Genomic DNA, 25,518 nt, shown 5'->3' on the forward strand with positions numbered 1-25,518 from the left:
CTGATTTTCTAGTGTATCTTAGGGATAAAATAGGAATGTCAATCCCAGCTATTAAAGGAGTGCGAGCAGCCTTAGGCCAAGTCTTTCTCCTGAAAGGCATCGACCTAGGGACATCAAGACACATAGGGATGCTGATTAGAAGTTTCGAACAATCCTGCCCTCCCCAAGCCAGGAGAGTGCCTAGATGGGACCTGGCCAAGGTCCTGAAAATGTTGTGTCTTCCTCCCTTTGAACCGCTCAGAGATATCGGGGACAAAGATCTCACCCTCAAGACAGTCTTCTTGCTAGCCTTAGCTTCGGCTAAGAGGGTAGGTGAGATCCACGGTCTCTCCTACGACGTGGCACACTCCAAAGGGTGGAAGGAGGTATCTTTCAAGTTCGTACCCTCCTTTGTAGCTAAAACTCAGAACCCAGCAGTCTGGGACCCGAGGTTCGAAGGTTTCTCTGTTCCGGCCATTCCCAAGACAGGTAATACGGACGACCTGAAGTTATGCCCGGTCAGGACGATCAGGAAGTACCTGGAAAGGACGGCCCATCTCCGTCCAGGTGCCAAGAACCTCTTCGTCTCTTCAGGCGTTAATAAGAAGCAAGTGTCCAAGAACACTATTTCCTTCTGGCTGAGACAAGTCATCACTAGGGCTTATGAAGAAGACAAGGTGGCGGTAACAGGCACTCCCCGTCCCCATGACATCAGAGGCCTGAGCACGTCCTTGGCCTTTGAGAGAAATATGGCAGTGGGCCAGATCCTGCAGGCCGGCACTTGGTCACACCAGTCGACCTTCACGGCCCACTACCTCAAAGACTACTCAAGAAAGTCTTTGGATGGATTCTCCATTGGGACAGTCATCGCCGCCCTCCAAGCTGTGTAGTGGCAGGCTGGAAGACGTCCCCAACAAGTGAATAGACTCATCCCTACTTCTTCAGGAGAAGATTCAGTAGAGAACATGTCAAGAGGTAAGCCTTAAATTATAAGCGTAAGTTTTCCACTGCTACCCCCTATCCGCTCTCTGTACCCCCGCATTACGTAGCCCTCCGGGCACCATGTGCCTAACCAAGTGGCAGAATGGCTCTCCCGCCTCCTAAAGTGTAAGTCTCCGAAGAGGTAATTCGAGGTAAAGTATTCGTGTCGGAACAAATGAAAAATTTTAAGTAATTTTTATTTTTCCTAACATACTTACCGAGAATTACCTCTGAGTAATGGCCCTCCCTTCCGTCCCCGAGTGCCATTCTTCCATTGCCAAGTCGGGCTTAACGGAGGACTTAATGATGTCCTGACCCGGGAAAAGCAGTGACCTGCCCTAATCCGGGCCGAAGGAATTATCCTGGCGGCGGGGGGGTAGTAACTATCGGGAGCGAGATAGGGGGGTAGCGCGGGAAATCTTGGTCGAGTTTGAGAGAGGATCAAGGACCCTCCGAAGAGGTAATTCTCGGTAAGTATGTTAGGAAAAATAAAAATTACTTAAAATTTTTCATATATATATATGTATATATATATATATATATATATATATATATATATATGTATATATATGTATATATATTATATATATATATATATATATATATATATAATATATATATATACACATATATATATACATGTGTATGTATGTATATATATACATATATATCAATATATATATATATGTATATATATATATATATAGGGGTCCTCGAGTTACGACCTTGATCCGTTCTTAAGACGCGGTGTGTGTATATATATATATATATATATGTATATGTAATATATATATATATATATATATATATATATATATATATATATATATATATATATATATATATAATATATATAAATATTTATATGCAGGGGTCCTCGACTTACGACATTGATCCATTCTTAAGACGCGGTGTAACCCGAATTTCAGTGTAAGTCGGAACATCATAAATAAATTACTCTATACGTATTGTACTGTACTCCTAAAGTATTCTACTATAATTAAATCTAAGAAATGACATAAAAAAGCATTAGAAAAAGAGAAAACAATTCCTTACCTTATTCCTATGGTTGGCTTGCACACTGGAAGGGTTGTTGCAAGGGACGGAGAGAAAGTTTTTTTGTGGAGAGGAAGTTGCAGAAGATGCTGGAGAAACTGAGGCAGGTGGATCATGATTCTCTGCAAGTGAGACAGAAGATGGTGGAGAAGCGGGGCAGGTGAGTCTGGAGTTGAAGCAGAAACTACAGAAGGTGGTGGAGAAGCCGGAGTAGTAGAGGAAGCTGAGGTAGACAGTAGAGTTTCTGTAGCAGTAAAGGCAGCCGAGGTATACGGTAGAGGCCTTGTAGCAATATAGGCAGCTGAGTTAGAGGGTAGAGGCTCTGTTGTTGGCAAATCTGGAGTAGTAGAGGCGGCTGATGTAGAGGGTGCAAGTCTCTCTCTAATTTCTTAAAATACTGCTACATGTTAGACTGGACACACAGGATCCTCATCTCATCCAAGATCTGCTTGTAACACTGCAGTAAATCCATGATGCCTCTGGAAACCCTAGTGAACCTCTCCATGTTAGGATCCTGAGCCTCAAAAGTTGCCAACGCTTGCTGTATCTCAGCAAAACCTTTTGACAAGCCCTGTCATGTGAAAGCCTTAGGCTCTGGGGTGGGGGTTTCTTCTTCTTCCTCTATGATCTGTTTCTCCAGTTATATCAAGTCCCCAGCAGATAACTCCTCTTCATGAGATTCCAGCTGCTCTGTAACATCATCAACCTCCATATCTAGATCGATTTCCTTACTCAGGGCAACAATGTTCTCAATAACATGGTCAACTGTGTCCTCAAACCCATGGAAATCATTCACAAATTGAGGACATAGTTTCCTCCAAACATCAGTCATGTTTGTAATCTTCACCACCTCCCAGGAATCAGCAATGTTCTTCACAGCATCAAGGATGTTGTAGGACTTCCAAAAGTCCTTCAGAGTCAACTCCTTCTTTGTTTCAGTTGCCTATAATACCATAGCAATTGTCCTTCGAAGGTAGTAGGCCTTCAACGAAGCAATCACTCCTTGGTCCATAGGCTGTAAAAGGGCCGTGGTATTAGGTGGAAGGTAAACCACCTTGACATTAGGGTGAAAGTCTCCCAGCTGGGCAGGGTGTCCGGGGACTTTGTCCAGCACTAGCAACACCTTAAAGGGGATACCCTTTTTGGTGCAATACCACTCCACACTAGGCACAAAATGGTTGTTAAACTAGTCCTCAAACACTGCAAGTGTCACCCATAAGGCTCACCGGAATATGCTGTTGATTTTGATCTTCCAATCAAAGCACCAATAATCTTTCCATTTCAATAATTAAACCACTACACTGCTTGCTTATCACTGTTGCTTTCATAGAAGCAGATCCTTTTATATGTTCAACGATGCGCTCTTTATCCTTAAGAATGGTAGCCACGGTCAAACGACTAAGGCCAAGTGATCGGCCAATGTTCGTTGGCGTTTCAAGATTTGTAGATCGCTTAATAATGTCTTATTTCACTTCCATGGTGATGGCCTTTCTTTTCTTTGATGCACGACCATCAGAAGAATCTGCCTTACACTTTGGAGCCATAACGAAGGGCAAAAAGTTAAAAAAAAAAAAACGATCAAACACTTGAGAGAGAGAGAGAGAGAGAGAGAGAGAGAGAGAGAACCGGCGTACACAACCATAGTGGCGTATCACTGAAACTGAGTGACACGACTGACGCCATCTTCCTCGCCTACAACTACAACAAAGCGTATTCATCCGCTGTGTGCTAGAAATTAGTTTGTAATTGTTTATGTTGCTTACGACGCTAACGACATAAGATGGAACGATGCTTAATATTAGTTCTATATTTTTATGGGGCACGTTCGTAACCTCGAAACAGCGTAATTTGAGACCGTCGTAACCAGAGAACTCCCTATATATATATATATATATATACAGTGAACCCTCGTTTATCGCGGTAGATAGGTTCCAGTCGCGGCCGCGATAGGTGAAAATCCGCGAAGTAGTGACACCATATTTACCTATTTATTCAACATGTATATTCAGACTTTTAAAACCTTCCCTTGTACGTAGTACTGTTAACAAACTACCCTTTAATGTACAGAACACTTAATGCATGTACTACAGTACCCTAAACTAAAACAGGCACAAATATTAAAGGTGATTTTATATCATGCATTTCCTAAACATGCTAAAAAGCACGATAAAAAATGGCAACCAATGTTTTGTTTACATTTATCTCTGATCATAATGTAGAAACAAACTGGAGGTAGAGCTTTGCTTATTACCCAGACATATTTCCCATACTTTTCCCTTAGAACTACATCACATCTTCCTACTTTAGATATATAGATATATATATATATATATATATGTGTGGTGTGTGTGTGTGTATATATATATATTTTATATGTATACACATATACATACCTACATATATACATAAATACATGCATACATATATATATATATTACTGTATATATATGGGTTATGGAAAAAATCCGCGAAGTGGTGAATCCGCGATGGTCGAACCGCGAAGTAGCGAGGGTTCACTGTATATATATATATATATGTATATGTATATGTATATGTATATGTATATGTATATATATATATATATATGTATATATATATATATATATATGTATATATATATATATATATATATGTATATATATATATATATATACATACATACATACATACATACATACATACATACATACATACACACACACACACATAACGCATGGTGAGGAATAATTCTTTTACCACCCCCCTCTAAAAATGTCAAAATAGCAAGAAAAATAATTAAAATGAAAAGTGGAAGCCCACCAAGGCCCAACCCCTGTCCAACCCAGTAATCATGTATTTTACTTTATTGATTTAGGCTTGGGCTTACTTTGGTTGTTTTCTAAAGTGTTGTAAAAAAGCATATGGCAACTAAAATCAGCTGCTCTGAGACCTTTAAATCACAAAACATGAAAATTGACTTACGGTTTAAAGGTCCATTAAGCTCCACCCGGGGCATGCATACCACCCACGCTTACAATGACTTGAGGTCGACCACGATATGAAACCAACACCATTACCATGGCAACTTAACCATTTTCCGTAATCTTTTGTGTAAGTGGCTATGTAACCTAAACCTACTGCACATGAAATATCAGCTGATTCTTTACAGAAACTTTAAAGGTCCAACATGACCCCTGTAGGGTCCAAGGCAACTTTTTATTTATATTACATTGATGACAAGAAGTCGAAAGAACAACAAAACAATAGTCACGCAGCGGTAGCGGTGCCCATTTTCAGTAATTATTTGTGTAAAGGGCTATGAAACCTAAACCTGCTGCACATGAAATATCAGCTGATTCTTTACAGAAACTTTAAAGGTCCATCATGACCCTTGTGGGGTCCAGGGCAACTTTTTACTCATAATACATTGTTGACAAGAAGTTGAAGGATCAGCAAAACAGTCATGCAGCTATTTCAAATAATTTGCTTGTCGAGACCCATTATTTACGAATAAATAGATAGAACGTACTGGTACGGGCATGGGGGTTAAAGGTCGAGTTTTATAGAATGTACCAGTACGGACATTGGGATTAAAAGGGCTAATTATAAAAAGTTTATATTCTCTTTAGATATGTAATAAAGTATAGTTTTGTAAGCCATCTGTATTATATAACCTTTTGATTTTTTTTTTTTTTATTACTTCCCACCTTGAGTCTGGTCATTATCAGTCTTAAAACTATTCAAGTCATAGCCCTAAAGAAATCTAGGTTAAGGCATTTCAGAAAGTTATTTTCTGATACGTAAAACAACTAGAAATGATCTAATTGTGACCCTGCTGATGTCTATGTCATGACCCCCTGTGAGTGTGCCTACTCTCTTTTCAGTGACAGTCTACCCTAGTGTTGTGTTTCTTGTTGGAGCAACCTCGTTTTTTCCCCTCGAGGAAACGTTGTCGTCGTAGTTCGCTCAGACCTTGACTCTCCTTGCAAGGCCTGAGGTGAGGATTGGAAAGAGGAAGAAACGTGCATTCTCCTTCCTCCTCCTACTCCTCTTCCAGTTTTTCTAACACTTCTTAGAAGAGATTGATGAAGTTTAGGAAGACCAGCTGTAGTGGTAAGGAGAGGGCTTCATACGAAACCACCCCTCTTTCTAGGGGGCTGGGGAAGTGGAATTGGAGACACTGGGACCATGATCCCATTTCACAGCCTCTTGGGGTCACGTTTCCCAGGCTACCCTGGTAGCCATGTGGGAAAGGAGTGTATGGCCCCATACACTTTCTGTTCCCTGGTTGATGGAAAAGCTTTGACACCCTCCATTACTCCTCATACTTGGAAGTTGCCACCTGCTCCTCCCTAAACTAATAATACATCAGTAGAGCAAGTTGGGAGAATGGCATCACTTGAGGCTGTCATTGTACACTTGTGTTCAATGGAAGACATGAGCTGGGGGGAGAGGGACCATCTCCGCCCCAGAGGGAAAAGTATGAGTTACTTGTTTCATCTCTGCCAGGGTCATTGCCAGGAATTCTTCCCCTTTTGTTGTCAACCTTCCCAGACCTTCTTCAGGCCCCGATAACTTCATGGTCAGTACTAGGGATTCTTCCCCTGGTGTTGTCAACTTTCCCGTACCTTCTTCAGACCCCAATAACTTCCATGGTTAGTGCCATAGATTCTTCCTCTGTTCTTGTCACCCTTTCCAAACCTTCTTCAGAACAGAACATTTGTACTCGGAGGAATGAATCTCTGTAGCAACCAACTGCACCCTCTATCCTGGCTGTGTATGACTGTACTAGCGATTCATCTGCCCCTAAGACACCTGTTTCTGCTGAAGCGGACAATCCTGAGTCTAAATGTTCCTATGTGAATATCCTTGAAATCATCAGTGAGTGCAATGGTCTTGTCATTGGTTGGCACTTCAGTAACCCTCATTGAAAGAAGCCTGTGCATGCACAGCCCTTTTGAGCCACCCAACCTGATTCTTTCACGATGGACAGAACCGTGAAGAAGGGGGAGAGAGAGGGAAACATTGATGCCAGTTTTCCCCTCTCTCCTGCTGCCGAGAGTATGGTGGTGCCAGTTTTGCCATTGGGCAGCCTGTCAGAGACACGTGACTGAACCGTACATAGTGTGTGTCCTCTGGGAAAGTTACCAACCTTTCAGGACTGTCAACCCCCACTATCTCACTTACTGATAATTTTCTTTTCCTATCCGCCAACATCACTTAAAGGGCTGGCCTTACAGACAATAGTAGAAGGAAAGTTGGAAAAGATCATACTCGAAGGTGTTCGAGCTGAGTATCCAGGCTTTTGAAGTTGGCTCTTACTGTTGGACCTGGCAGAAAAGTCAACTATAGACTGGAGACCAGTCTTCAACCTCTTTCCACTGGATAAGTTTGCTTTTGAAGTTAACATCAGGATGGAAACGGTGTGTTCCAACAGAGAGCGAGACTTCATGCTTTCGGTGAAGTTGAAGGATGTGTACTTTCTAGTACCCATGCACCAGTTCTTTTTTGGCCTCGAGCCATGTCGTCCTGATGGAAGTTCCTCTTAAGCAGCTTTCTACTTGGGATACTCACTGCGAGTGATTTAGCAGAGAATTTTACCTGTAGAGGTAACACAGGTTTACGACCCATGGGACGGATACTGTATCCCTAAATATATCATGTATGTAACAGGAACATGTTTGAAACAACCACGGCTATCCTTCCCTGAATAGAGTTAACCTTGTCTCGAAGGATATGGGATAGGATTGGATATGTGAGTGAGCCATTACAACTCCGATCCCAGTGTGATACGTAATCACGGTTGCTGTTTCTCCATTCCTTCTAGCAGCGCCATTTTTATTGCACTCTTCGGAGTTTCTCTGCTTTTTTTTCAAAGTTTTTTGTACTTTATTGGATATGGATGCCCCTGCTTCTTCATCATCAGTTAAGTTGAGTGCAACCTGTGTTTTTTTTTTTTTTTGTGGAGAATTTTGCATCTCGCACTCATATTTTTACAGATGCGTCTGTTTCTATTTCACTTGCGCTGCATGCTTGAAGCCGGATGCTCATATGTCCAAATAGCTTAGTGTTTTATATGAAATTCATAGCTAGCCCTGTTTAATTATGTTGCTTATATACTCTTACAAGTGTTATTATTCTAGGTTAGACATTTGCTCTATTACAGGCCTGTTTTTCCTAACCAATGGCCTAGGCTACCTGTTGACCGTAATCTTCCCCATCCTTCCCATCTTGCCACATAACCGCATGGTTTGTGTGGTTGTTGGCCATCTTCCCTATCTATTGATACGTCATGTGGAGAGCCGCCTTCATGAAGGGATTCCATGGGAGTTGTAGTTGAATCAGAAATAGTTTTTAACTTGTGAGTAAGAGGACTATCGTACAAAAACTTGAAAAAGCAAGCAAATTAATTAAGGAGGAAACCTGAAAATAAAGATAATCGACAAAATAAATATTTTTCACCCATATGCCGAGTTTAACACTCAAACATTTATTCATGAAAACCCCAAATTTAAGTCAAACTTTTATTTGCGAAAACCCCAAATTCAACAGTCAAACTTTTATTTGCGGAAACCCCAAATTCAACAGTCAAACTTTTATTTGTGAAAACCCTAAGCTTAAGAGTCAAACCTTTATTCATGAAAACTCTAAGTTTAACAGTCAAACTTTCTTCGAAAAAAACGTGGTCATGACCCCGCGCAACCCTCTACCCGGACCCACTAGTGGGCTAGATGTAAACCACGTCCTTCGATTTCATCACCTGATCTCTAGTGCTAGCTGATAACAAAACATATATGCACTAAAAGTTTTCTAAAATAATCCTGGTTTTTTTATGTTATCTGAACTTTGTTTGATCATTTTTTTCTTTTCCGTCATCAGTTTAATAGGTGTTCAAAATTCTGTGCTTTGGATTGTGTACTACTCCTTAGGTGTTCAGGACTCTGTCCTTCAGACTATGTACGACTGTACTCCTTAGGTGTTCACTTGGGTATTCACCTTGTATGCAGCTTTGGCCCTTGCGAGGGATACGACTATCGATGTAACCCAACGATTAACTGATCTTGGCCTCCTCAATGAGGCAGTTGCTGCAGGATCAAGACCAGATTCTTGCATTTTAGCATGATCTAGGGATTGTGTTAAACTTGGAGAAGTTGGATCTCAAACAAGCAGAGGTTGAAGTACTTAGGCATGCTGATAGACATGGTAGCAGCAAGAGTCTTTCCATCAGACAATCGGGTCACCAAGCTTAAGGAGGTAGCATGACTGTTTTTATTCAAGGTAAATATCTCGGCTCAGTGCTGGCAGAGTCTTCTCGGCCACCTTTCCACATTGGGGAAATTCGTTCCACATGGGTGCCTCCATCAGAGATTTCTTCAGTGGTGTTTGAAGGATTGCTGATCAATTGCCATATATCAGGCATTCCTACCTGATCCAGTGGAGCATGAGGCTCCTGCCAATTTTATCTGTTAGTTGAATGAGAAACCCTACCAGTCCCACCCAACTTTCTGCCTCTGGACATGCAACTGTTCTCAGATGCATTGGAGGAGGGGTGGCACCTGAACGACCTTGTCGTTTTCAGAGATGGTCAAGAGAAGAAGTGCATCTGTGTGTTAATGTCCTGGAAATGTAAGTAACCTCTCTAGTACTACAAGCATTCTAAGAGCATTTGAGAAGGCACTAGGTAGTGTTGATGAGGGACAACACCACCTTAGTGGCTTATGCCATCTCTGTGAGACGATAAAGTGGATGTATGTCTAGGCTGCATTCCATGCTGCAAGGTTGTCAACCAGGTACATTCCAGTCAGCAGACATACTCAGTCGCCAGGGACAGATTAGAGGGTTGGAGTTGCCCTTACATCCTTGCGTAGTGGAGAGGCTTCTTACCCTGTTAGGATCTCCTGGGATTGACCTGTTAACCATTTTGCCAAAGAGGAAGCTCTTGTGTTTTACTTCAAATTTCAGACCCATTGGCTATGTTCAAAAATGTTTTCCAACACCCATGAAATCACCTGGACATGTGTGCCTTTTCTCCATTCAGCCTGATCCATCCTCTAATCAACCAAATGTTGATTACGTCTTGCCTCAGAAAGACTCTAATGGCTCCCAGATGGCCTCATGCAGAGTGGTATCCTTATCTGTTAGTATGTTTAATGGAGGTTCCAAGACAACTACTCCAATGGTCCGTACTTCTCTGTCAGCCTTATTTAAAGAGGTGCTGTATAGTACCAGTAATCCAGGAAGTCGCTGGAACTTCATAGTTGGAAGCTATCCAGGATCTTCAAGTGAAAGACTTTTTGCAGGGCACTGCACAGAAGATGTCTGGGTACCTGCGACAGTTCTCTGCAGCTGTCTAAAAGGGGAGGGGGGGGGGAATATAATCCAATTAATGTCATAGACGGGATTCTTGGATTGGAGCAGCTCTAGTCTTCCTTCACTGAAAGAAATGCTTAGTTGAGGCTGTCATTGCTACCACTCAGCCAAGGAATTGCCTTTCAAATGAAGGGTATAGACCTCTCCTCTTCTTGGGAGTTATTTATCCTTATGAGGAGTTTCAAGCAGGCTTGCCAACCCTGGGACCTCAGACCCATGGGGGATGACCCGTGTTCTCAAGGCTCTTACTTGTACCGTACCCCATTTGAGCCTTTGTGAAGGTCATCAAACAGAGATCTGAATCTCAAAACTCTCTTTTTGGTAGCCTTAGCATTGGCAATGAGAATAGGCAAGTTGCCCAATCTCTAACTTGGTCACCCACACATAGGGGTGGAAGAAAGTCTGACTTTGAGTCCAAAACTTGAAACCTGTCTGTGCTCGAAGCCTGGTTCAAGACCCTTTCCATCCACTTTTTACATGAAGTTCCCAGTAGCTATCAAGAGGAGATGCAATTGTGTCCTGTGAGGGGCTCTGCGGTGTTATCTGAAGAGGACTGGACACCTCAGGCCTGATTATTAGTGACTTTTTGATACCACTGGTAGGACCAAGAAAGATGTGTTAAGGAACACAATCTCTTGCTAGCTTCTTATGATAATCCATGTAGTGTACACTTCAATTGCTTAGGTGGTCAAGGTACCAGCTTATACCAGAGCTTATGAAGTCAGAGGTATAGGCCCCACCTTAGCCTTAAAGAGGAATCTTTCAGTTGCCAGGTATTGAAGTTTGGTGATTAAAAACCCTGGCTCACCTTTATTATGGCCTTTTACCTCTGGGGGGATACCCACAAGTTCCTTGACACCCTTGTGTTTGGTCTTGTGTTGGCTGTGTTGGCTGCTCAAGTAGAGCAGTTGTGTAGCCAGCCCAGCTCCCACATAGGACAGAGAGTATCTTGTCTATGGTAATATATGTCTGTGAGTCTGGAATGAAAAGTATAATAACTGGCTCTTCTCTTTCCTTATTTTCTGCCCCCCCCCCCCTCTTGGGGACATCAATAGTTATCATATGCAAGTCAATTAGGCTCATGCCTAGAATAAAATTTTCAGACCAATAGACCTATTACTATATTGGAATTTAATTCTAAATGAGTGTTTGAAAATTAAAATGTGTAATTAATAAAGGATTTTCATCATTTTAGTTTTCCTCTTAACTTTTTTTCCAGTAAAAACCTATCAGAGTCTGAAATTACAAGTAAACTACTGGGATAATTTGGAAGATAACATGTCCCTTTAAATCAACCACTTCACAGGAACTAAGCTGCCGCACCTTCCCTGCTGTAGTTGCCAGACGTTGCTTTCTATGTTGACAATTTGTCAGAAAATAAAAATCGTCACTAATGAATGTGACTACAATAAGTTGTTATTGGGACCTTTAGTCTCAGCAGGACAAATATCACCAGCAGCAAAAGATGTACAGTGATCCAATCTACATTCTCTTCCTTGTAACCATCATATATGTTCATATATCCTTTATTTTCAATGAATGTAATACTGTATGTTGTATCCTTTTGTACATATAATCTGAGTAGTCAATTGATTTTCTGACATATCATGTAAAAGCCTCTTCCTTTACTCTTACAGTATAGCATTTCTTTATTTAGAGTGCACAATGAATGTAGCCTACTTTTGGGCCTTGTTCTTGACTTGTTCTAAGCACTCAACTAGATTCATCAAATCATCACCAAAGTCAGGGGACCTAGATTGAGAGTCTTGATTCTAAATTATTGATGGTTTTTTTATGAAACAATTATAGTTTTATATCAGGATTTTTTTTTCTACAAGCTCATCAGTCTTTTACCAAATACCCAATGCTTGTCTCCTCATTCCTATGTGATATATCCAGTCCCGGTGAACAATGAAGAGGATAGTTGCTACTTACTGATGAGTTAACATTCATTTTTAGCTCCACTAATTTTTCTTTCTATAGCCAAGAATATATGTTTGTGTACTTTCAGGATATTTGGCTTAAGAATAATTTTATGAAAAAATTTGTAAAAGAAAATTATGCTATAAAAAGTAAAAATTAATTCTACATGGATTTCTCTTATCTTTAATCTTTTGATTAGCATATGATTATGCTGCAAGAGCCCTGAAACTGAATGATGAGCATCCTGAAATTCACAAATGGTATGCCATATTATCAGGAGCAAGAGGTGAATTTCTTGGCATAAAAGAACGTGTCCAGAGTGGTAATGTCTTCAAGGAGCATATAGACAGAGCTCTTGAGCTTAACCCTGATGATTCTACCCTCCACCATTTACTGGGACGTTTTTGTTTTGAGGTATGTTTTGTTTTATTTATTCATGTAAAATTAGAAAAAAATAAATTAGAATATTTTTCACACATTTTTAAGCATTATCATCAGAAAAAATTTTAAGGAAATATTTCAAATGATCACTTAAATCAAATCCTTTTTCATATAGAACTGGTTTGTAAAGATATGTAGGATACATTTTCAGTACAAATCACATCAATTTATATATGCCTGTCTTGTAATTTTAGAACTCCAACAAACATTTTTCACTTAAAGAAAAGAATAATTCTACCCTAACCAGATCTGCATTCAGGAACCCAAACAGTCGTAGTAGTGGACACCTCATGCTGTCAACAGAACACCCATATTGTGATGCTTTAAGAATTTTCTAGATTCACTCACATTCTCAGATTTTTCAAGCCTTTATCATAGTTTGTTCCGATGCGGTATACAAACCTCGTAATCATTTAATATAAGAATTCGCTTCAGCTCAGCTGAAACAGCCAAAGAGAAAGAACACCAGGCAGTTGTGCTGAATGGTTGGCTGGCGGTATGAGGCGGAGCTTAGTTCCCCCAGACCCCCCCCCCCCCCACCGTGAGCCCACTTTCCTCATTCACTCGCTTCGGCTCAACGTGGATGGTTGTGCTACTCTCCGATCTCTACGCTGCAGCCCTTTGCCTTCTCTCGTACTTGTGTACTAGTGATTGTGTGATTGTTATGGAGGAGAAAGTTACTCGTAAGATGCGATGTTGTGTAGGCCGTGGCGGGCGCTGCGGTAGGTGGCTTTCGTCACCTTCTGTAGACCCGCATACGCTCTGCCCAACATGCAGGGGGAAAACCTTGCTCTCAAGGTTCTCCCTGTCGTGAGAGTGAATCCTGGCCGCCCTTGCAATGGCAAGCTTTCGAGAATCGACGCAAATATCGTCGGACCCCTAAAGCTGCTTCTGCTCTGTAGAGCTCGCCTCTATCGAAGAAGAAGAAGGGGGAGCCGTTGGAAAGTGTGTCGTCTCAAGAGACTGCCACAGCGAAGTCTGCTCACCCCCTCTTTGAATCTGAGGAGGGTGTGAGTATGATTTTGGGTAGCTCGGATTCACAGCCTGTCGGGGATTTCTCAGGTTTCGCAGGGGGAGCGGGGGACCTTAGCCCTCCCGCTACTTCAGAGATCTCGAGGGATACCCGACAGATTGTTGGACCGTCTGATACCGATGACGACACGTTACCTGGTAAGATGGGGGAACTTTGGGTGTCTCTCGGATTATCAGGTAAGCCTGAATTGGATTTGTTAAAACGCCGTTTAACTGTGGCGGACGAGCTTGAACTACGTCATTTGAATGATCCGATTGTTGATGAACACAGGAATGTAACTGATATTGTAACTTTATCAACTCCCATGTCCCCTGATGTCCCTGTTGTTGTTGACCATGTACCTGATAAAGCATTTGTTCCTGGCAAAATGCAAACTTTTTCCAAGGGTAAAATAACTGCAGTGCTCCCTGTTAAAACAAAGGAGAGTAAGGTTTTAAACACTGAGATTTCTTTAACGACTGCTGGCAAACCCTTTACAGCTTCGCCCGCAAATCAGTTGAAATTAAAATCTGCCAAATCTCCTGCTGATAAGCAGTTAAAATTAAAACCTGCCAAAACTCTTACTGATACAATATGTTTTTCAGGTTCACCACGTTCACCGATCACGGCTCTTCCTACAGACATGGCTCTGGTTATTCATCTTCGTCCAGTGTTGTCTGCTGTTGCCTTGACCACTGTTCCAGTACCTAGGAGGGGGCACAAGAAGAGGAAGGTGGGCGGTATTCCTCTTCTAGTTCCTCCTCCTCTCCCTCCTCTTCGTCTTCATCTTCTGACTCGGACTCTTCTTCCTCAAGGAGAAAGAGGAAGGGGAAGAAGAGGAAAGCGAAGAGGGCCAGGAAGGCCAGTCACAGTCGAAAGAACATGGCACCCCGAGACACCTCTTCTCCGGAGGAGGATGAGGGCGACGCGAGAGATTCCAGTGTTCCCCGTGCTTGTGGGATTGTTCACGGCGAATCTCGCGCAAGGCCTCCATGCACGACAACTGCGCTCGAGGGCGTAGGTATTGTCTCCCAGAGCATGGTGACGGGGTCCTCAGGCCCCCGAGCTGCTGCTCAGACTCGAATTGTACCGCTCTTGAGCGGGGAAATGAGAGTTCCGTCTTCAGCACAAGAAATCACAGCTGTGGTCCCTCGTGAAGAATCCGCAGTATGCACAACTACCTCCACTGGGGTAGCCATGCGGATTGACTCCGGGATTCTTGTGTCGCATGAGCAGGGAGCAGGCCCAGACAGCCGCGCACTCGACCCGCGTGACTCAAACCCGGCATGGAGCCACCTCGCGGCTCAGCCCGTGACATGGGGACCGGTCGTGCACGACCAGGCTAGCTCTCATGCATACCAGCTGCGTGAGGTGCAGCCAACCCCCATACTTTCTGGCCGTGTAACAGGTGAGGCCGCAGACACCACTCGTACAACTAACCTGTCTACACCTTATGGTATGAGCGCTGCAGTTCCCAGCGACCCCGCTCGCGCTTGAGCTCCTTCGGGAGCTTCGTGGGGCTCGCAGCAACCAGTCATGCACTCTGTCGCAGTGGGAACCTCGATGTATTCCTTTGGGGATGAACCTTGTCAGGGTCCTTCCTCGACTCCTGAATACACGCCTGATTCTGTCTTAGGACCAGAGCGAGGGTATTCATGGGGGATATCATCATCTGTGCAGCATGTCACTTCCCCAACACCTACAGATGTAGCGGGACCGAGGGATCAGCCACCTCTACAGCCTTCACCGGCCATGGAGACGGAAGATCCTGAGGTGGAGTCACCGTTCATAGAGGTCATTAACCTCATGCATGAGATTAATGGCATCAGGGCTCTTGCTGTAGTGTCTGAGGATAAGTGTACAGCCTTGGAGATCCTATGGGGTGCTCCCAAAGGAAGTTCACGGCCCATCACACTACCCTGGTCGAGACAGGTTGCTCAAGCATTGGACTGAGTGAGTGACCAGATCGCAAGACCTGGTGACTCGCTTAGGAGCCAAGGTTCGAACAAGCTTCTCCCTCAACCACTCTAGCAACAGAAGAGGTACTATGTCACAGAGTCTTCTGTGCCTTGTCCTCTCCCTCTCGACCCCGCAGTCGGAGTGCTCGCTGGGGGTTCCTCGGTCGAGAGTTTGAAATCTCAGAGTGTCTCCTCCTCGGCCTCTGAGATTTCAACTATGGAGTCCATCTCTGTAGCTGCTCTCTATGCTGCTTCGTGACTTGACCACTGGTGTGGTACGGCCACTAGTGTTAACGCGGGACACCAAGCTCGCTACCCCCGAATACATGGAGCAGTACAGAAACCTTGCTTTGTCTGATGGGAAAGCTGTTGCTTTTTTCTTGGACCAGCTTGCTACCCAGTATGTCAATCTGAGCCTCAAAAAGCGCGTAGCAGTAGCCGCTCGTTTGGCGAGATAGATTGGTTCAGGAGAGGCCCTGGTACTCAGGAACACTCATTTTAGAGCTGCAACTTCTGTCTTCCCACCAGAGGAAGTTCGGGCCGCGCGGGATAAATGTCGCCTCCACTCGGACTCTTATTATCCACCAGGCGCAGGCTGCAAGTTTAAAGGGACCTGGTCCCGCGAAACTGTCCACAGCCAGGCCGAGTCAGGCCAAGCCCACGGGAAGTAGCAAGGGTACCGCTGGTCGCGCTCTTGCTGCTCCTGTGCAGCCAAGACCTGCTATTGTTCAGAAGAGTTCCGCCCCCAAACAGACCTTTCAGCCTCCCTCGGGAGCTCCTCCACTTCGGGGAAAGAATAGGGGCAAGCGAGGGAAAGGGAAACGCTGAGATTGGCTTTCCCCTTCCCATGCTGCCGAAGGTAGGGGGATGCCTATCGCACCATTGGGTAATGTGGCAGCACCTCGGGACTGAGGAATGAGTAGTGTTGACCCTTCGCGAAGGGTACAAGGTCCCATTCGTGCTTCATTGGCCGCCCCTATCCTCCACTCCAATAGTGTTCCACATGTACGCTCCAATATCTACGAAAGCTCTGGCCTTAGAAGCGGAGGTCCATGAAATGTTGAGGAAGGATGCGCTAGAAGTCGTACACGATCAGTCACCAGGGTTGTAATGTCGTCTCTTCCTTGTCGAGAAGGCGACAGGAGGTTGGAGACCGATCATCAACCTTTCGCCATTGAACAAGTTTGTTCAGCAAACTGCGTTCAAGATGCTGACAGTTTGCACTGTGCTGTTAGCCATCAGGCAGTACGACTTCATGCTTTCGATAGACTTGAAGGACACGTACTTTCAAGTACCAGTTCATTGGTCGTCTCGAAAGTACCTCCGATTCACCTTGCAGGGCATGGTGTACCAGTTCAAAGTCCTGTGCTTCGGGCTGTGCACAGCTCCCCAAGTGTTTACGCGAGTATTCACGACAGTAGCAGTTTGGGTCCACTTGATGGGCATCCGCCTACTGATGTACCTCGACGACTGGCTGATCCTTGCTCCCTCGTAGGGGCAGTTAATTCAGGACCGAAACTCGCTTCTGGCAGTTTGTCGCAATCTAGGGATCGTGGTGAACTATGAGAAATCGAACCTCATTCCCAAGCAGAAGGTCAAGTATCTTGGAATGCTGATTGACTCGGCAGCAGCTCGCGTTCTTCCCTCGGAAGAACGGATCAGCAGACTTAGAGAGATTGCGCAACCGTTCCTGTCGCAGGAACAACTTCCAGCCCTCCAGTGGCAAGCTCTTCTAGGTTACCTCTCCTCGCTGGAGAAGCTCGTTCCTTTCGGGCGGATCCATCTCCGCTCCCTTCAGTGGTATCTGAAGGAGCAGTGGTCGGCAGACACCGATCCTCCCTCTCGTCCAGTCCTCATGGAACGCTAGGTAAGGGAGGATCTCTATTGGTGACTGAATAAGTAGAACCTCATGAGAGGGTTTCTGATAAATCCTCCTCCACCTCAGTTCCGTCTGTTCACAGACGTGTCCACGGAAGGTTAGGGTGCACACCTGGATGACTTAGTTGTGTCAGGTGTGTGGTCGGAAGAGGAGAAACACCTGCACATCAACGTGCTGGAAATGATGGCAGTCTCGATAGCACTCATTCATTTCCAGGCCCGTTTGAGAGAGCACTCAGTAGTGGTGATGAGCGACAACACGTCCGATGTCGCGTACGTCAATAAGTAAGGGGGCACGCTCTCACCTCCCTTGCAGCAGTTGACGAGGCGGGTGTTTTTGTGGGCAGAGAGTCAATACGTAACCCTGTCAGCCAGGTATATTCCAAGCAAGAGAAATGTTCTGGCAGACGCCCCAAGTCGCAGAAACCAGGTAATAGGGGCAGAATGGTCTCTTCACCCTTGGGTAGCGAGTCGAGTACTTGACCTCTGGGGAGAACCATGCATCGAACTATTCGCAACACGGCACAACGCCAAGCGTCCCGTGTTTTGCTCTCCAGTACCAGATCCCGCGGCTGCGTTTGAGGATGCACTGCAACATCCTTGGGATTGACTAGATTGCTACGCGTTTCCCCCCTTTTGTTTACTTTGCGCAGTCCTGTCCCGGGTCCTAGTAACCCCAGGACTCAGGATGACTCTCATTGCTCCACTATGGCCACATGGAGTGATTTCTCGATCTGTTGTCGCTCCTGGTCGAGGCACCGAGAGAGCTACTACACTGGCCCAATCTCCTTCGACAATCCTTGTCAAGCAGGTACCACCAGGAGGTGCAGTCGCTCAGACTTCACGTGTGGAGACTATCCAGCTTCTCAGAACGCAAGGCTTTTGCGACTCGCTGCGATAGAGATGTCAGGGTACCTTATAAGATCCTCCTCCTCAGTCTACCACGGGAAGTGGTTGGTCTTCTGTGATTGGTGCAGTGGAAGGGGTATCCCTCTCTGACTCAGATCGCAGACTTCCTAGTCTTTCTTTGCAGAGATAAGCTCCTTTCGCTTTCTGCCATTAAAGGGTACAGGTCTGCCCTTGCAATGGTGTTCTGTCTGAAGGGCATAGATATCTCCAACGCCTTAGAGATTTCTATGCTCATTAAGAGCTTCGAACAGTCGTGTCCCCCGAGGGAACTTCGAGTTCCCCCAGTGGGATGTCACTCTAGTTCTCGGGTCTCTTACTCGTGCTCTGTACAAACCCTTTAGCCGTGCCTCAGACAGGCACTTGACCCTTAAGACACTTTTTCTGCTAGCCTTAGCATCAGCGAAGAGAGTCGGGGAGTTACATGGCCTCTCTTGTAATGTCACACACGCAGAGGGTTGGAAGGAGATCTCCTTGAGTTTTGTGCCAGAGTTCGTGGCCAAGACTCAGAACCCAGCGATCCACTATCCCAGGTTCGAGGCCTTTACTATTCCTTCCTTACCTGATGCGGCGAGTGGCGGTTCAGGTGAAAGGCTTCTCTGTCCCGTCAGGTGTCTCCGGCACTATCTTAAGTAAAATCGGCATCTCAGACCTGAATGTCGACGACTCTTCGTTAGCACCGGCAGAGCCAAGAGGGAGGTGTCGAGAAACACGATAGCCTTCTGGATCCGTGAAACCATCCTCAAGAGTCCAAGCACCAGTGAGGGTTAAATCTCACGAGATCAAGTGCATTAACCCCCACACTCACTTTCAAGAGAAATCTTGCAGTGGGCCAAGTGTTGAAGACTGGCATTTGTAAACGCCAGACCTCCTTTACGGCCTTTTACTTGAGGGAGTTTACGCACAAGTCCTTGGACACCTTTGTTCTTGGCACTGTGGTAGCGGCTTAAGCTATTGTCCGACCTCTCCAGTTCCTCTGAGAGAGGGAAGTCTCTTTGTCTTGATTTTTATGGTATGTTTGACAGTGTTAAAGCAGTGTGCATGTGATCTGCCTTTCTCTGTCTCATCCCTTGGAATTCCATACATCAAGACAAGTCTTCCCAGATAAGATTGCTAGAGTTTGGTTACAGGTATTCTCCCCCCCCCCTCTTCTGCTAGGCAGGGAAGATGGTGGATGTATAAACCCTTTGCCTTTTGGTTATGGAAGTTTATCCAGTCACTGTGACCCTAGGGTCAAGTGTCTTACATTCATGCTCTTACGTATCGCGTGACCCGGCTCCCAGTCTTTCAGACCCCACCATCATCATGTCGGGTTGAGAGACAGGAGTAGATGGATTTAGTCCTCTGCTCTCATTCGAGACCAGGTCTATATCTGGGCAGTTAGCTGTTCACAAGCCGCAAAGGCAGACCTCTTACCAACCAGTGAGTCTTCCTATATTAAATGATTACAAGGTTTGTATATCGTGTCAGAACAAATGACAATTTATCCTAAATTGTATTTTTCCTAGCTATTCAAACCCGTAATCATTTAATATAAATGCCCACCTCTACCACCCCCTCTCATGTTCCACATTGAGCCTAGAGTGTTTGAATGAGGAAAGCCAACCATTCAGCACAACTGCCTGGTTTTCTTTCTCTTCGGCTGTTTCAGCTGAGCTGAAGCGAATTCCTATATTAAATGGTTATGGGTTTGTATTGCTAGGAAAAATACAATTTAGGACAAATTGTCATTTTTTTAGTTAATATGCTGTGTGGCTACCAGTGACTTTCCTGTAAGAGGCTAGAACAGGGAATCTAATACAACATAGAATACCAAGGAAATATTGTCATCCATGCCGTAGAGCCAGTGTTTCAGCATGCAAAGCATGGACTCTGTGTATATAAGAGAGACCCTTGAGTTCAGGTGCTCTTGAACACTGTACTTCTCCAATGCTGAACTCATCGGGCTATCAATGACACATGAGTACCGAGAACCATCACTACTACTCAAGACTATGCTACTTGTTCAGTAACCTGTGCCAAGCCACCATCTACATTTCTATCGTTGAGCTTTCATGACATCCTGTGCTTAGCTTCAGGGAGTAAGAAGTCTTCATCTATTGTTAACAGGGGCAACTCTGCCCCATTAAAACAATGTTAGTTTGGAGAGATAATATTGAAAAATTAAATAACTCGTTTTTTATTAGCCTGTTTTTGTAGTATTTAACTTATAAGGCAATGTTTGTGAGTATGCTAACATATTTGGTGTGGAGATGTTCTCTCCCCTCCCCCAATTTTTGTTAGAGAGGGGAATATGCTAGTATATAGTGCTTTCTTCCAGTGACTGGATCATACTCCTTCCCCTATTTATTTGATACAGCTATTTGTGGGAGGGGAGGGTTACTCAAATTAAACTTTGCATGGTGCAAATCATGGGGTGTGAAGTTGAATCCCAACAAAACTCAAGGACGTGGCTCCTCAACATCAGGATCTCAGCATTGATAATATTTTTTAACTGTATGATTCTTTCAAAATTTTAGTTGTGATTCTTAATAGCAAATTTACTTTTGAGGAACTCTGGTCTTCATCTTCTTCACTTGCACAAAAAAATTGATTATTGAGAAATTCTTTTAAGATTTCTAGGGATCAATCTATTCTGAAGTGTTATAATTCTTTTGTTCTACCTTATTTCAAGTATTGTTCTCCTGTCTAGTCTTCAGCATTTGAATCTCATCTTAATTTATTGGACAGGAACTTACAGTCCTATTAAATTTCTTATTCCTGATCTAGATATAATCTAGCTCACCGTTCAGATAATTCTTTATGCATATTGCATAAGATTTTTCATAATTCTGACCATCCTATGCATTCAAATCTTCCTGGACAGTACCATCCTGTTTGTAATACTAGGTCTGCAGTTAATTCTGATAGACAGGCCTTCTCCATCAAGCTTAATACTACACAGTAGTTTTATTCCAACTTTAACCAAGTTGTGGAATGATCTTCCGAATCAGGTAGTTAAATCGGTGGAACTTCAAAAGTTCAAACTTGCAGCGAATGTTTTTATGTTGACAAGCTGACATGTCTCTTTTTACAGGTTATTTATGAAAGATCTATTTTGATGTTGTTATTGTTTTAAAATATGTTTTATTCCTACACGGATACAAATTTCCGAGTCATTTAATGGGGTTAATACTGATCATGTTTTCTATAACAGGCCAATCAATATTTGGTTGATTGCATGATGCTTTGTGCTGGGTAAACACAGCACATGTGCAAGGAGCAAGCGGAAGTTGCTCATAGCGTCTCTTCGCAACACTACTTGTCACGAAATGAAGATGATGTTCTCTCATCTCCTCTCTATGACCGAGCCTTTCGCATTAACCTCGCCTACCCTTTTTTAGATTGTAGCATTCCTGACTTGTATTTATCCATAATTCACAGTCACTCAAATGTCTATTCATTAACTGTGAGTTACAAGTGAGTGCTTTTGGCCAATAAATCACAGTATTTACGTCTTTGCCCAGGATGGAATAGCTACGTGTGTGGCGTCCTTTTGAGCCGGAGAGACATGGATACAGTCCCTCCTTGTCCCTCTTGCCTAGTCCAGAGAGGTTCAAGAGAATCTCCATATAATTATTGTAAGGCTTTCTATGGCTGAGTCTCCTCCCTGTGGGAGTTAGAGAACAATTTTTTCCTAGGCAGCGAGAACCTCCCGTCAATATTACATGTTGAGAGTTAAGCAGAAGCCTTAGCTTCAAAAGACACTCATCAAGAGAGAGTCGAATATGCTCAGCAAAACCTTGAGGAACCAGGTGCTAGGTCATTTTAGAGGATGATAGATGAACAGCCATGTTCTGTAAGACGATCCTGCTGGAGGGAACCTAGAATTGAGAAAGCTTTTCCCCCCCAGGTCAAAAGGCAACAGTGTTGGATGAGAAGAGCCTTCATTTCCCAACACGTTCTCAAGAACCAGGTATACCATATGACAACTGGGCCCCAAAACTCATATCTCTTTAACAAAGTCTTAAGAGATCCATAGAAGTTGATAGATGGGGCTGCCAAGAGATCCGTAGAAGCTTATAGATGGGGCTGCGAAGAGATCCATAGAAGTTGATAGATGGGGCTGCCAGACCACTTTACCTGTAGTCACGCCAGAAGACTTACCAGAACACACATTCCTTTCAGCCCACCCTCTCCTTCCCTACCTAGAGAAGGGAAGTCGAGTAGGAGTGTCAGGATTTAATCAGGAGAATCATTTAGCCAGATTATGCTGTATGCACCACCATCTCACGTGTGATGACGACATGCATTTCAACCTTGACGATAGTGAAAATTTTTCTTCAATCGCAATGCAAGTTTACTATTCATCCCTGAATATTCCCTGTGAAGATAGATCATATCTTAGCTTTAAGCGCGAGTATTTTTCTCCACAACACACTAAGGTTAAGGCACCCTCCCTGGAAAGTTCGGACGGTGACGAAAATTACGGCCCACGAACATGTTTGATAATCATAGAATAATAAATTTTTCTGGGATTTCCCCTTCATGTATAGAATGTGACGGTAGGGAAGGAGACTTTTACCCTATGCTTGCAATGGTTCAGTCTGACTTAAAAGTCAATCTGGCTAAAAGAGGCAGAAGGGACTCTAGCTAAAGACAAAACAGACGCTTTTCAGGTAACGTGCCTTTTAACCATAATGCACCAGGTAGGGAGGAAGTACATCACAAGGTTGGACAGGATGAACTAGAAAATGGATTCACCAGACCTGTATCCACTCCCTTATCTCACTGTAATGTTCTTTTAAATGAAAAGAGAGAGGCCGTTTGAAGCGTAAATTAAGGTTCAGCTGTTAACCCTGATGAAAGGATTGACGACCTCATCCTTCGCCTGAGAAACAAGACTAAGTCCACCTTAGAGAAACCTGTCATTGAAAACAACCCGAAAGACAAGATTCAGTCGCAAGCATAGAATCTTAAACTCAACTATGGTCCGAGACTCCTGAAACTGATGGAAGAGGCTCTAAACTGATTCAACAGTCAGGTTTCAATCCCAGAAAAATCTCTTAAAGCCGACAGGTCCCCAGAGTTACCACCGCTGGCTCTGTGGGAGTTAAAGGATATTTTCCTCCTTCGGGGGCTTATCAGAGCCTGTTACAGTTACCAGAGAACTTACCTAACAGTACCGTTTGCCCAAACAGAGAACGTGACGGCATTCTCCTCCGTCTTTTCATGCCCAGAAATGAGGGATATATATGGAAACAGCAGTTCATACCTGTTCATTGCTCGACCATTGGTCTAGAGAAATATCCCCCTATGCAATAATGGAAGATCTTAGAGATCAGGATACCTTACGAGGATTTAAAGATTTTTCACGAGCAGGATCTACAGTTCTAGAAATCCTGTTGCTTCAGACCATTGCCCTATGGAGGAACTGTGTCTTGAAAAGATGTGATGCTATCTTGACCAGATAAGCGGAGCAGCTATCCCTGGGTGAGGCGCTAAATCTGAGAAACTCGGATTTGCTGAACTCCCCATATCTGCGCCCCCAGTCAGAAATAGTTTCAGTGATAGCTAGGATAACTAAATGAAAACAAGCAACTTCAGGAAAAGGAATAACAATGAGGGGTAGACATTTTTCACAGCGTCTACAGAGGGGCCTGTGTAAGATTTACTGGCACCAAGGAGTTCAAACCACTTGAACCAGGGGATTGAGATCCTCCCTCCCGGGAGACAGGAACCGAAAATCCAATAGCCCTTACTTGTGTAAGAGTGCACCTAGACTTAACACAGCGGGAAGAAACATTGTATCAAGAAGAGAAGCAATATATATTAAGGTCCAGACTATGGACCTTCCTCTCTTTCCAGCTGTTTATCCCTTATTTTGGTTCATCGAGATAAGCTTCCACTGTGTAGGTGTCGAAGCAGGCATCCATGACATTTAGCCCCAGTATCAGATGTTCTCTTGCTCAAGAGTATTCTATACCAAACTCGGACAAGGGTAGAACCTGGCGCAAGCCACCCACGTCCCCCAGCTTTGCAGAAAGCGGGGAGCGAGTCATCTATGGACCTTCCCTCTCCTCCCCTCCTCATTTTCTCCTTTTTAGTTGAGTAACTTTTGGCATAGCTGTTGGTTTTGTTTATTGCTGAAGTATTGGTCAACTTAGTTGAGGTACCAACTGCAGTCTTTGCCAAATTAACCTCAATGAAGGTTGTTAAGAGTCCACCTTTTGAGATAAAGCTACGATTTGTAGCATAAACCCTGTCAGAACGCAAGAATGTCAGGAAGACTAGTCTATGAAATAGGGGTCCTCTCTGCCCTATCTTTATAAGGAACCAGCCCCAACTGGTGATGACCAGATGTCTGGCCATGAGCCATCAGCTTTTATCTGTTTCAAACAGAAGTTATTCTCATTTGAACGAGGATTGATGACAGAACTTTTTTCCCGGGAAGATATTACCCATCCTGAGAAACTAGGTCTACCTTAGTATCCGTGGTACAAGTAGTGTTTAGCATCATAAGATTTTCGCGGAACTCCTCCTCGGTAAGAAGAAACTGGAATTTTCATTTCCCTCGGGGGGCCATAACGCCCTGAGAATTTATATAGTGAGAAGTCGAATGTTGCCCCTGTTTTTCCATTCATGGGTTTAAACAGGACTTTGGTACTTTCTTCCTCATCTAAAAAGGCTACAAGACACTTTAGGAAAGAACCACTTTGGTATAATGACCCAAGGGCAATAATTACATCTACCCATCTAGGAAGGTCTATGAAGAGGTTTAATTTAGATGTTCCCCTAGCAGAGTCAAGACATCACCGAGTAGAGATCGTCATGATTACCAATGAGTTCAAAGAAAGAACTAGGACTATGTCCTTCATTCCTCTTAATGAAGCTGGGTCTTGAAGGATATCCCTACTATGAATAATTTTTCATGCTCATTTACTCAATCTCAGCCAGTACTATGGCAGTGACCAGTGCCTTCCTCCCTCATCTGTAAAATAAGATCAGGAGATACAAGTGAATCAGATTGATACCTCTCCTTTGATAAAGAAAGAT

The 25,518-nt window shown here is 43.9% G+C and overlaps 1 protein-coding gene and 1 pseudogene across 6 annotated transcripts in view; one reads left to right on the top strand and one right to left on the bottom strand.

Moving 5' to 3' along the window:
• Nucleotides 1–25,518, top strand: part of LOC137650113 (regulator of microtubule dynamics protein 1-like) — a 314,670-nt gene that overhangs the window by 215,472 nt on the left and 73,680 nt on the right. For all 6 annotated transcript variants that reach the window (XR_011045912.1, XR_011045913.1, XR_011045914.1 and 3 more), the window contains one exon: nt 12,488–12,702. Coding sequence is in view for 2 of the 6 variants with exons in the window: in XM_068383241.1 (XP_068239342.1) it covers nt 12,488–12,702 (215 nt within the window). In the remaining 4 variants the exon portion in view is untranslated. The remainder of the gene's footprint in view (nt 1–12,487; nt 12,703–25,518) is intronic.
• Nucleotides 2,202–3,028, bottom strand: LOC137649744 (tigger transposable element-derived protein 1-like; annotated as a pseudogene).

This window comes from Palaemon carinicauda, chromosome 11 (genome assembly GCF_036898095.1).
Source record: "Palaemon carinicauda isolate YSFRI2023 chromosome 11, ASM3689809v2, whole genome shotgun sequence".
In the NCBI taxonomy this organism is placed as follows: Eukaryota; Metazoa; Arthropoda; class Malacostraca; order Decapoda; family Palaemonidae; genus Palaemon; species Palaemon carinicauda.